Source organism: Drosophila subobscura, chromosome O (assembly GCF_008121235.1).
Source record: "Drosophila subobscura isolate 14011-0131.10 chromosome O, UCBerk_Dsub_1.0, whole genome shotgun sequence".
Lineage (NCBI taxonomy): Eukaryota > Metazoa > Arthropoda > Insecta > Diptera > Drosophilidae > Drosophila > Drosophila subobscura.
In genome coordinates this window covers 23033881-23047108 of record NC_048533.1, presented here as the reverse complement: position 1 = coordinate 23047108, position 13228 = coordinate 23033881, and the positions used below count along the sequence as shown (strand labels likewise).

General features: G+C 44.4%; 1 protein-coding gene across 1 annotated transcript; it reads left to right on the top strand.

Moving 5' to 3' along the window:
* Positions 1 to 9281: 9281 nt before the first annotated feature.
* Positions 9282 to 10169, top strand: LOC117899275 (E3 ubiquitin-protein ligase MARCHF5-like). The gene has a single exon (XM_034809176.1). It carries the CDS (start codon positions 9282 to 9284, stop codon positions 10167 to 10169), a length of 888 nt encoding a protein of 295 aa, XP_034665067.1.
* Positions 10170 to 13228: the final 3059 nt, after the last annotated feature.

Genomic DNA, 13228 nt, shown 5'->3' with positions numbered 1-13228 from the left:
GTTCCAGATTCCTCATATTTTTGCACATTTTTGATTGCTGATTAAGAAAAATCATTGACGTCTTTTTCTTAAGAAATTTTGACATCTTCGTGGGTATTTATTTTATTGCATTTGTTATCGTTAATTTCCCCCATTATCCCACCAAGTAAATATTGCCACAATAAGATTCCGAAATGATTCACAAAGCCTCGCACACGCTATCTGAATTTAGTTAGCGCTATCAGGGATAAATACTGGACACAGGTGCAGATCGTACAATACTTGGAGTGTAGAAACAGCCATGAAGCACTCCATCGTCTTCCTGCTGGCCATTGGATGTCTGCTGACTGCTGCTAAAAAACTCTGAAGCAAAATTATATTCACCAAAGCCCATAAAGACTAAAAACGATATTTTACAAGACCATGCGCCATCTGTTGGTAATTACACGAACTTTAAACTCAAACTACGCCCAAAAGTACGCATTGGGTTTCTGTTCTTGCAACATTCTCATTTCAGGTGGTAGGTGGTGCCCCAGGCCACAAGAAACCGCACCTCACTGACAGAGGAAGAAGGAAATCAAACTTTTCACTACCAACGCTGGATGGCGGCACCTAGACCCTTTTAATTTTACCAACGCTGGATGGCGACACTCAGACTGTTTATGAGACCGACAATAAAGTTAATTAAAAATCGTTGTCAAATTTATTATTCATATTTTTTTGTTATTCTTTAAATCATAGGAAACAAAAGTAAAATTCAAAACTCTGAGTCAATTACGCTCACAGAACCTGTTGCTTACCATAAATTTGTTCATTGCTTATACATCTTCATATAAGTTGGTCATTTAAACTCAGTAAGATGGTCAATTGGCTTGCGCGCAATCCAATTACCCAAAATGATGGCCAATCCAAATGATTAAACATCTAATTAGCATGTCGCCTTCAACGCCTGCCTTCTCCTGTCAAGCCCCAGTCGCAACTAATTCGAAACATTTCAGAAGTGAACTAGTAGAAAAATATATCTGTGTACATGTCCCAGAAGTAATGCCATTCAATAGGGGAACTGACAAATAATCTAATTAGTCGCCTGTACGATGAGTTTCCACTGTCAAAAGATGAATTCGAGTAATCTCAGCGCCCCCAAAGGAAACTACTCGAAACGCGAGCAAGAAGGATAGAGATGGGGATATGGGGGAGCGAGGGAGATGGCCACATTGTGTCAAGATGTCAAAGGGAAAGGTAATAAATTGCTGCCAGCACCAGCCAGCCCCAAGTCGGCAGCTGGCTGCCATAGGCTATATCCATAACGATACTTGTGGTCCAAAGATGCTGGAGGCCTATGCGAAGGCAGCGCGTGCATTTTCAATTTCCGCAGGCGGCATTTTTCAATACGAACACGAATATTCCTTGGAGAGTGTGCTCTCGGGCTCGCCTTGAGATGTAATTAGTTGGATACTTCATTAACCACAGTCGACAATCAACAAATGAGTAATTAACTTGCGCCTGAGACTCTGACTCGAACTCGGTTCCTCGTGTGCCGTTAATATTTCATAATTGAGCAATTTATTTTCGCCTCTTTGACAGGATCAAAGACGGAGCCGACCCCAAAGCGCCGCACGCAAATTTTATGCTCGGTTACAGAATGCAGCGATGGTTCCGTTTCGTTAATGATGGGTAGGCTTTGTGTGTGGCTCTTGGCGGATACACACAAGCGTAGGGAATGGAATGCTAACTATTTAAGTAAAACTATTCCTTAAATAAGAGATAGCCTGTGGACACTGAGGATCACCAGTCAGCATGGGATCATGACATTATCATGTTTCTATTCTATATTTTCTTATCACCCATCTATTTTCTTGCACTATTTACTTGAACGATGGAATAAAGCGTGTTGTCAAATGACTATTTCCGGTAGTACCTGCTGAAGAATTCAAATGATCCAATCAAATGTTTATTGGAGTATCTGTTTGTTCGTGTTCTCCCGTTGTTGCTGTATCTGTTTGACAATGTCAAAACACCAGACGCAGACAAGAGCTTGTCATAAATTTGGTTTTGATTGTCGAGAGCAATGCCAAGAATCTGGAGTGGAAATTTATGCCCAGACAATTCTAGGGGGAGCTGGTGCTGGTGGCCCGGGATCTCTACCGGGATCTCTGGTTTTTGGGGGCATTCAACGAGGCGTGTGAGTGATTTGTGTGGTTGGGGGGAATATGTCTGAAGTTCCGCCATTTTATGTATGTGATAAATTAATTAAAATTAGACAATAACTACAACGGGAAGCCCACTAATGAGCTGGAGACGATCGACAAGGGAAACAGAGTGACAGAGGCATGAGGCTGCCTACCCAGCGCCCTTCGGCTCCCTCTCTCTCACTCGCTCTCCGACGCAGTTGCAAGCAGATCTTGTAGAACATGTCAGCGCAACAAATTTCAATTAGTTCACGCTTCACTTATTCGACGGCAGCGGAGCACTCATAAAAAGAAAGTGCCGCCCCTGAAGGAGTCGACGGAGTGGAAATGGAAATGAGACTGAGACTGCGACTGGGAGTCGAATTGTAGTTGGCGCACATGGCGGCCACGCAACATAATTAATTCGAACAACTAAATTTATTGTAAAACGTTGATTGTGGCTTTAATTGGGCGTGGGGTTGCGACCCAGAAGCCCTTTAGTGCCTCCCGACACTTTCCTCTGGGAATATTGCAATGTAAAGAGCTGAAAAGAGGTCTCCGAAATCAAATGTTGGGTTATTTTCGGGTGCCCGCACTCCGGTTACATGTTTTCTGTCATAGATTAGCCGCGGCCCTGCCTCCTTGCTGCCGAGCACATAATTTCACACTCCCCCCATCCTCTGGCTGGCTGACTGGCTGCTGGCATGAGCATCTGTTGAATGCAGATACTTATGGGAGTATCTCCTCGGCTCCCTCCTCAAGTGTGACAAATGTGAGCGGAGATGTTCAGTGGCGGGGCGTAGCTGGCTGCGCGTGTTCGTATTTTGTATGTGTGTTGTCCCTTGGATAAACTGCATATTACTTATGCAGGATGATTTACTGGGACGCGTGACAGATTTACAAGTTGCATTTACTGCATTAATTTATCATAAATATATTGCTTTGGGGGCGGCATAAGCCTCACAGAGCTTGGATTTAGTAAAGAACAAGAATGGAAGGGATCTCCCAAGCTCAAAAGGTGGATCTTCACACCTCGGACGGCCTGTCACATCGGAGGAAACAATTACCGAATGGCACATGCTGGCATTTCCTGCCTCAGGCTGCCTCTAATTGCACTTGATGTGTATTTATAAAAACTTTATTCATTTGGCGACACATTTTCGCCGTTTTCGCTGGCCATAATGATTATGAGGCGTTGACACAAATATGGCAAGCAGGCGACTCGTGTGCAGTCGAGGCAACATGAATTTGCCATTTAATTAAGATGCGATACGAAACTGTTGCACATAATGCTTTTATGACTCTTTAATGCATTCTCTAAATATTACATGAGTTTCAATTTAAATAATTTGCTTCTATTCAAAATTAGTCAGCAGCAATGAGCCCCGAAATTTCTATATTTATGTTATGTATCGAAATTGCAATTGCCTGGCGGCAGCCGCCAACTGAGCACACTCAAAATACAATAAAAGCAAAAGAACCAAAAGGAAGAACGCATTTCGAATATATTGTGTTATAAAACAAAGTATCATTTGGGCAAATCAGCGGGATGTAGCGACAACAAGTCGAGGAAGGCAAACCCAAATCCCACACGAACCGAAAAGACATTGTCTCTGCGGTTCTGCTTCGGCATGTTGCATTTTTATGTGCCATGAAATTAATTTACGATTACGACAATTTAAATTTTTAAAATCACACTAAAAATATGTTAACAACCCGAACCCGCCATCTCCGCTGTCGCATTGTCGTCCCGACACGAAAGTGTTAAAAAGCCCGAGGCGAAGATCTTCCTCCTCCAACTGTGGCCGCGGGATTTATGTTTGTGTGGCTGAGAGAGTGTTTTGGGGGTGAGCGGAACGACGAGACCCATTGTGTCGTTGTTGTTCAATATCAGAAGTGTTGACTTGAGTTTATGTTTCATATTTTTTGTCTGAAGTCATTTAATTTCTATAAACAGACAGACAGGGCAACGTCAATGGTTCTAGGGGTGGCTCTGGGTCGGACCATCTGAGGACCACGCTGATGATGATGTGGCACTGACGTTTATGTGGCACTGACATCGGAGGCAAAGGCAAAGGCGGAACTCGTTCACGGCTTATTTGGCAGCTCTTTCTGGATGCTGTGAACAACATGTTTTAAGTGCCTGTTACTTTATGAGCTTATTAAAAAGGAAGTTCTCTGTTGTTCTCGAGTTTATTAGACCAAAAAACTGCTGGCCATAAATTGTCACGTCAATGGCCAACGGAAGAAGCTCAGGTGTGCGATGTGACAAGAAAGTGCACTTAACTCCAAGCTGTAAGTTAAAAAGAATAGTCATAAATCTTAGCTTTAATTTTGATTCAAGATTCTTTCTCCTTTTATTTTTAGATATCAAAACTATTCACACAATTGGCAGTGTACTCAGGCATTCAGCCCATTACCTGCTATAACTCGGATTCGGCCTGTGTCTGATTTGAAAATTATTTATTCATGGCAATCAGAGCAGCAGTAGAGGAAAGGCAATTGTGTTTCATTTCTCTTAATATTGCTCTCGTCAAATAAACAAATCAAATCATGGTGTTAAGGCAAATGATGGATTGACATCACACAAACCACACAAGCAGAGATGCTTCTGATGTACACTGACGAAAAAAATGTACAAAACTGGTTTCAATTAATGAAGAAAAGAAGGCAAAAGATGTGGGACGTATTTTGATATTTTACAGATCGAAATCCACTGACTATTCGTATATTCTTGAACCTTTTTTATTGAGTACTTCAATCAAAAAATGACTATGAAAGAGTTGTCTTTTAACTCGGTTCTGCCTGGTCTCTTTCTAGCCTCCGATCGACTGATCCATCACTCAATTTAGCACTTTGCTCTGACTGTTTTTCTCACCGTGTAGATGCACGGACGGAGTCAGTTAGTCAGCCAGCAAGCCAAACATTGGGAATGCTGCAAATCCAAAAAATCCTGTCCGTATGGCAACAATGCCAGCAAAACGCGACTGGCTGTGTAGTGGCAAAAGCAAAATCAACCGAAGAACAATTTTTGCAGCATGTCCCGGATGTTTGTCCTTAGTGGAGGGCTGCCAGGCGCTGCTTTTGTTGCCGCAGTGCCTTTAAAATGGGTTTCGTTCGGTTGGTTCCCTTCGTGCTCTGCTTGGCCTTTTTTTTCCAGCGCACTTTATTTTTATTTTGCACACTTTTTGTGCGACCCGACCTGACTTGGCACAGAAAGAACAAAGCGCAAAACGAGGGGGGAGAAAAGCTCGAAAACATTCATAAAATATGCATTATGCAATCTAAGCTCGTGTGAGCGTTGCTAAATATTTCATGCACGTGTATTGTACAACACACACACACACACACCGAGCATGATGGCATTGTGTGGTTTATGATTTTGTTTTGCCGCTGAATATATTTATAATCATTAATATCACAAACACAAAGGCAAATATCGAAATTAACAAATTTCTTTATGCCAGAAATATTCCACGCTCCACCGAAGACAAATGGCCGGAGCCGCAGCAAACACACGGAATGTGCCAAAATAAAGCTGGCAAAAAATGTGTTTCGAAACAATAAAAACATTAAATACAGTTTTAAATAACATGTGCCGTTTAACACATTGAGCTGCGCATTTCTTCCATTTTTAATGCCCTTTCTGTCGGACTCTGCGCATAAATTTCAACTTAAATTGCGCGCGCAGACCTACAGAACAGAACATAACAGAACAGCCTCGGAGGAGATGGAAAATCATTCCGTTCCCCTTTAGCTTGGTTGGGAAAAGCGAACGCCGCCCACTTAGCGCCGCAATGAGTGCCGCAGCCGCCGCCGACTTGGGTGGCTCTCCCTCTCTTTCACTCTTTGACTCTCTCTCTGTCTCTGTCAGCCTCTGATTTTAATAAGACTCTGCCAATTAGCATTTGTGTGTGTGAGTGGCTGGCCACTTGGTGTTCCGCTTAGTTTAATTTGATTTGCCTAAGCAGGCAGCTTTGGAACTTAATTTCTGTATTTCGAAACTATTAAATTATGGGCAAAACGATGTGCTCTTTGATCTGCATGCCAAGAGTCAACGGGAAATAATGTCTTTATATACAACAAACTGGTGGTACATATACTTTTATTACTGGCCGGACCATAAGACTTTTCTTTGTTCTGTTGTGGTCTGGTCTCCCTGCTTTCTCACTGTCTGTGCGCCTCGTTTACGGCCTTTTAATGAGAATTATGTGACTTTAATTTATGTCTCAATTTTGCGCATATTAAAATCTTTATTTTGTTATTCAACTTCAACGAATTGCCAATGTGGTCCGCATGATGGCATGAAAATATATGAAATATATGTATGTATGAAAAATATATGAATATTAAATATATGAACATATAAAACATGTTTCTAATAAATAAATTCAATGTAGTAATTTGTACTACTTCATAAATTTTAAAAATGTATATTACAACCCTGAATTTTCCATTTACAATGGAAATGATATTTGTCCTTTCAACCCTTCTTAATTTTTGTTAGCGCTGCTGCTACCCTCTGGTGTTATTCTTCGAACTTTTCGACTTGTGGTAGAAACAGTTAATTTGTGAATAGTTTTGTTTACAAATATAAGTAGTTTTGAGCTTAATTTTCACATTGGGTTACTCCTGTCAAGATGTAGAGCTCTAAAACTAAAGATGCCATTGATTCTTATCCAAAAAATATCTGAAACGATTGCAATCATTATTATTCCAAGCTGTACTTCCTTTCCTTAACTAGTATATTAAATGAACATTTATAAAGCACTCCGAAATGCCAAGCAAACATAAAAACATAACTTTAATTTCCGCTAAAATCTATGCATGCATATCTGATGTTCACTTTTAATTGCTTTGCCAAAAAGACAAAAGTTGTTCGGTTGGGGAGAGGCAATTGTTACGGCTAATGACTGCCGCTTCCAAAGTGTATATTTTAATCGCTGCTCCTACACATAGTGTCATGCGGGCATAGAGTCCTGTTCTGGCCAGGGAATGCTCTGCTGGCCAACAAGGCAATCCACTACAAACTGCAGTTCCACCCCCCATACAGCGCTCACCCACACCCATACAGGCATACGGCAATCCACACTCAGAGCACTGTGTACAGCAGACTTAATATCTAAAGCAATTTACAGTTATGAAAATAAGAGACATATCCGCAAAACGACAAGCACAGTAGTACGCCACCGCCACCGCCAACGCCACCGCATAGAAAGAGGGAGAGGAGGCAGCTAGTGGTGGGGGAAGGATCAGGGACAAGGACTATGGCAGCAACAACAAAGAAGAGGAGTGTAGAGAGAGAGGACGAGCCGAGAGAAACTTCTGCTAACGAAGTAAGTACCCTAGAGGACACTTAAGCGTGCGACCCAGCCCAACTTGTGACGGGCGTCATAATGTCGCCAACATTTTTCGAAATTACACACAAATGACAAAATAAAAGGTGCAAAAAGTCTGCAAAAGGGACCAAAAAGCAAAAAGCTGCAGGGGAAATCCCCGAATCCATATATATATGTATATGTATGTATGTACATATAGTGTATCCCACTCTTTCCCTTGCTCTTCTGTTGAGTGAGAGTATCCATCTCTATCGCTCTGTCTCTCTCTCTGTGTTGCTCTTCTGTTGAGTCTTTTCTCTCTGGCGGCCATGTTGAAAACGTCAAAGAGCAATTCTTGAATTTTGAGTGAGTTTCTGCTCATTGGCTGTGCAGCAAGGGGCGTGTCCAGAGAGACGTTCGCTGCGCAGTGAGTGCAAAGAGAGCAAGAGTGAGCGAGAGCGTGGGTGGCGTTGCTAGGGCCTGGGAGGGGAGCAGTGGAGTGAAGCTACGCATTAAGTTGTGGCTGCCGAAATGAGGGTTAAATCGCGTGCATAATTTAGCAGTTCATTTCATTCATTTGAGTGCAAGTGCTCTGTGCTCAGTGCTCTGAGATGTGTCGCTGTTTCTGTCGCTGCCTAAACGCTCTTTCTGTCTCTCCGCGTGAGAGCGTGGGTGGCTGGGGGGCTGGTTGGTTGGGTGTTTGGGCGCTGGCGCAGTGGCGACGTGGCAAATATCTACTGCCGTTTACCGCTACAATGACAAGCATTTATGGCAATTAACACTTTAGCTGTTTATACGCTGATGCTGCTCGGCTGCTGCTGCTGGAACAGTGACAGCGGAAAAGCTGCTTCAGCCATTGCCCATTGCTTTCGTTTCCGCTTTCGCTTCCTCTTTTGTTGTTGTTGTTGCTGTTGGTGTTGCTGTTGGTGTTTCTGTTTCCGTTGTGCACGCTTAATCGTGTCGTCCATTAGAGGTGGCCCCAGCCCTTGGTCCACTTCATTTGCCCAAAATCTAATTGCATTTTCCATGCAAATCACGTTTACGCGAGTTTTTCTGTCTCTCTATCTCTCACTCTCTTTCTGTCTCTCACTTGCTGGTTTGTGTTCTTATTCTTGCTGGCATTTCCGTTTCCGCTTTTGCGTTTAGTGCAAATTCAATATCGTGCATAATTAATTTGCAATTAGCACGTTTCTGTTTTTGTTTTCATTTCACCAGCAACGCGCTGCCATTCAGCTCTCTCCGGCTGTGCTGGTCTCCGGGTTCGGCCCATAGGCGGTACATATAGCCATTGAAATTTTCTAATTACGTGCACAAGCTGAATGCAAACTAGTTTCGGCCACGCTCCTGGCACCTCTGGACACTTGGCTGACCTGGCCTGGCCGGCTCTGCCCGTCGGCATTTTGGCCAGACCACGTGCGCTAGTGTCGATGATGGCCTGCGAAATGGGTTGGCATATGAAATGAGCTGCAAATTGATGGAGGAATTAGCGCAGCATATTTAATTTGTGGCAACAACAGCACGGCTCGCACGAATGGGCACACCGTGCGGTACTAATGGGCTTTTAGTTGCACATTTTTAATGCAGATTTAGCCAACACAGATTCGATTGGGGAAATTCCAGAAGATTAACGGACTGGCAGGTGTCGAGATAAATGTCACATGTACACATTTAGGCACTGTAATTATTAGCTAAATTCATTCATATTTCACCGGACAGTGACTAAAGTCAAATTTCATTTTCTAAATCGTAAAATCAAAACTTTCAACAAAATTTATCAACTAACGAGTAGAAAAATTTAAAAGAAATAGCAAAGAAAATGTCCGAACTTGACGAGGAGCGAATGTGCTGGATTTGCCTGGAGGGCGACGTGGAGTCGTCGCAGCATACGCACTGGGTGCATCCGTGCCGCTGCCGCGGCAGCAACAAGTGGGTGCATCACCGCTGCCTGAACCGCTGGATCGATGAGTTGCAGTCGCAATATCCGAAGAAGCCGATCGCGTGCCCCCAGTGCCGCACGAAGTACCTCATTTGGATGCCGCCGCTTTGTCGATTCGATGCGTTTCTTGTCTGGGTTGATGACATATTGAATCTGGTGTGTCCCAGCGTGGACATGGCTGCACTTTCGGCCGTCTTGTTTTTCTCGACGGTGACCTTCGGCGCTCTGACAATGATTCAGATTGTTGGCTACAACGAGACCCTCACATTACTGCACGAGCAGACCACGCTAGCGTCAATCGCCCTGCCGACAATTCCTGCGGGACTTCTGCTTACTCGCCATATCAGAGTGGACAGACCATTTCTGCGTTTTCTACACATCTTCCGCATTCGGCACCAAGACCTGCAGCCAGAGGATCTGGACGAGGAGGGCGAGCCACTGCCCGGCGCCCCGCTCGGCGACGACTACTTCGATGAACTGCCTGAAGAACATGGTCCTGAGGACATCAACTTGCAGCTGGGAGCTCAAGTCATTATCAGCGAGGAAGCGCGCGGAGCGGCGGCCAGCTTCGTTGTGGCGCTCAGCCTGCCCAGCTTTGCCGTGCTGCTGGGACGCACGCTGTACGGGAATATAGGAAATAGATACATGGGCATCTTCCTGGGCGGCATCACGTTCCTGGGCATCAAGGGACTGGCCAGCGCCTACATGCGTCATGCCTACCTGCAACGTATGCGCGGTCGCTTCGTGCTGCAGCAAGTGCAGCTATAATCAAGACAACTGAACGCCCACATTCCAGTACACAATCACACTGTCCAGCATGTAGATAATTACCAAAAAATAAAAAAATAGGCATCAAAATTAAATCATTTCTATGATAACTAAAACTCTCATTATCCGCTGCTCGAATTTCAAAATATTCATACGACGAATCACAGAATGAATGACTGAAACCCAATCACTGAATTATTCAAATTTGAGCTTAGCGAAAAAGCGATTTTCCAGCAAAATTGGATAATGAGTTTAGGCAATCCAGCAGCTGTCTGCTCTGCTCTGCTCTGCTGTGCTCCACCCAGCTGGCTGACTAATTTATGTATTAACTTTGAACGCTCATTAGTTTAATTAGTCAAACAAATTAACGTGGGGGGCTTACGGCAAGTGGAGTGCAAACAACAAAATGGCCGAATAAACAGAGAGAGCGAGAGAGGGGCACTGCTCTGGCAGGAGCGAGCAGGGAGTGTGTCGAGGTCGGTCTCCTCCATTCGATGCGGCCCTACCGCTCGCACTTCATTAAATATACAAATAAAACGGACAGTGCGGCACATGGGTTTAGGGCGGACAAAAGCTCGACAGAGCAGAAATAAATGGTGGCATATAAATTGGGAATAATTCAATTAACGCATAATTATGCAGATGGCCGCGCACTTGTAGTTTCAATTGCATTTGTCGCGAGGTCAGCGGATTTTCGATCTGCCCATCGATTTGCTCAGTTATTCTCCCTCCCCCCCAAAAGTACTGTATTTGGCTTTTAATTAGTTGTAAATCTTGCGCAGCCTGTTGAAAGCCAAAGGATAGGGCGGGGATGGAGCGGGCATGGGGTGGAGCAACTGCCGCCATTGCATGCACTATTTATTTTAACAAGAGCTGCTCATTTAATACTTATTTTCACTAATTAAATGGAAGAGTAAGTACATCAGAGCACAAGAGAGACAGAGAGCAAGAGCGAGAGGGCATTACACATGCGACAGGCAGAGCAATTTTCCGCTTTTCCGCAGCGTAAAAAGTTTGATGTCTATGTAAACAGCGGCTTTTGTGTGGGGCTGTTTGGGTGTGTGTGTGAGTGTCTGGCGAGCTGCCAATTTTCCTGCCCCACTCACACACACAGCCAGCCATGTATTGGTTTACATACACAAGCATACATACATACGTCTGTGCGTCTACGTCTGTGTGTACATACTAACGTATTCCGTATATGCAGTTCGCTGGGGCTGTTTGAGCGCACTTAAATAATGAATAATGACGAGACAAGCAATTAAAATAATTTGCGGTTTTACCGTGCGTATGCGCATCATTTAATTTTGCATGTAAAAGAGTTAAGCACTTACCCACACTGAGAGAAACTGGCAAGTGGAAGTTCTTCGCGGGTGTACATATATTGTGGGACATGTACAGCTGAGATTATTCGCTCAGTGAGGCCACATGCATGCTATACATACTCTTATGTACATATGTATGTAACTATGTAATTCCTCCCATCAATGGGGGGCCAATTAAAATGAGTGGTTGGCGCATTGGATTGGTGTTGGTGGCTGGCGGGGCGGTCGGGCGTTCATCTTAAAACTAATTAAAACGAAAAACGGCATAACAAGCTGCTCATTAAGTATCTCGTTCCAGTTCCCCCTCTCCCCCCACCCGTTTGCGGTTAATTATAGAAGAGCGGGCACGAGCAGTGCTAACGAGTGACGAGGCGAACAATAAAACGAGCTGCAGAAGCTAGAAGAGGTTGATGGAGAGAGGGGAGAGCATATCTAGCTGCTCCCACATTGACTTCCGCTTGCCCACCCATCCAAAACTCCATCTTCCCTTGCTCTGTGCTGCCGTTGGAGTTCATTAAGCAGCATCCTCGGCCCCAGTCCGTCCTGCGTCCACTTAACGATGTCACTTATACGCCCCATTGTGCGCTCAAACCCAGCCTCGGTCCTCGGTCCTCAGTCCTCGGTCCTCAGTCCTCAGTCCTCAGTCCAGAACGATGTGAAGAGGAGCAGAGCAAAAGAGCCTATCCCCCTTTGGACAAGCAACCCTCCAACCACCCAGCACCCAAACCAACACCACTGAAGGCCACTGCTGCGATGCGTATAAACCGCAAATTGGATGCGATATTAAATCGCCTGTGCCAAAGCGCATATAAATTTTTGTTCAATTTAAAAGAATCTTTTGGCGCGAGCGAGCAAGCGCAGAGAGAGGGAAAGCAAGTGAGAGTGAGAGAGCGCAGTCTGTCTGCCGTCTCCCTCGAGCACTTGCCCGTTTTACATAGAAAGAAGTGTCGTCAAGTCAAGTGGATGGTGGATGGCGGATGTAGGGGGTATCGAATCCAACAATGGTTCAGTTCCAAGATGAAAATAAGAAGAAAAAACAGCAAATAAATAAACCATCTAATTAGCAACATAATTAGAGGAGCAAGCAGATTTAAAAATTCAATTAAGCTGAAGAAAATCTGGCAGAGTGTAAGCTGTGCACCCGTTCTGCCACCCATTCTGTGTCCTCCGTTCAACGTCAATCCTCTGCCATAAAGGCACAAAGCATTCATGCATATATGACTAGGAACCACCCAGGCATAAGCGACCGAGGAAGTAAATGGAAAATGGAAAAGAAAAAGAAAAAGTGGCAACCATACAGAGAGCAAATAAAATGTTTGAAAAAAAAGAAACAGAAACAAGTTGGGATCCATTTCGGAAGCAGCCGAGCGCATAAACAAACAAATTTTGCGCTAAATAATTTGACAATTACTCACATCCTCACGTCCAGAGGGAGTCCCAGATATGGCCGCCTTTGTTCTCCTCGGGTTTACAGCTATTACAGTTGAGTGGAGAACTATGTAAAACAGAGAGAAGAGCGGAGCCGAAAGAGTGCCATACCCAACCCCCCATACGCTGCCAGTGCTCGACGCTCTGCTCTCTCTTCGGCTGGCTGGCTGTGGCTTAGACTCGGAACAGACCATTACATTTGCTAACGAGTGCAAGGCAAATTAAATCATTAGATGCTAGTAGAGATTAGAGATGCTAGCGCGACCGACCACCCGCCCGTCCGCACGTTAAAGGAGGAGTCAATCC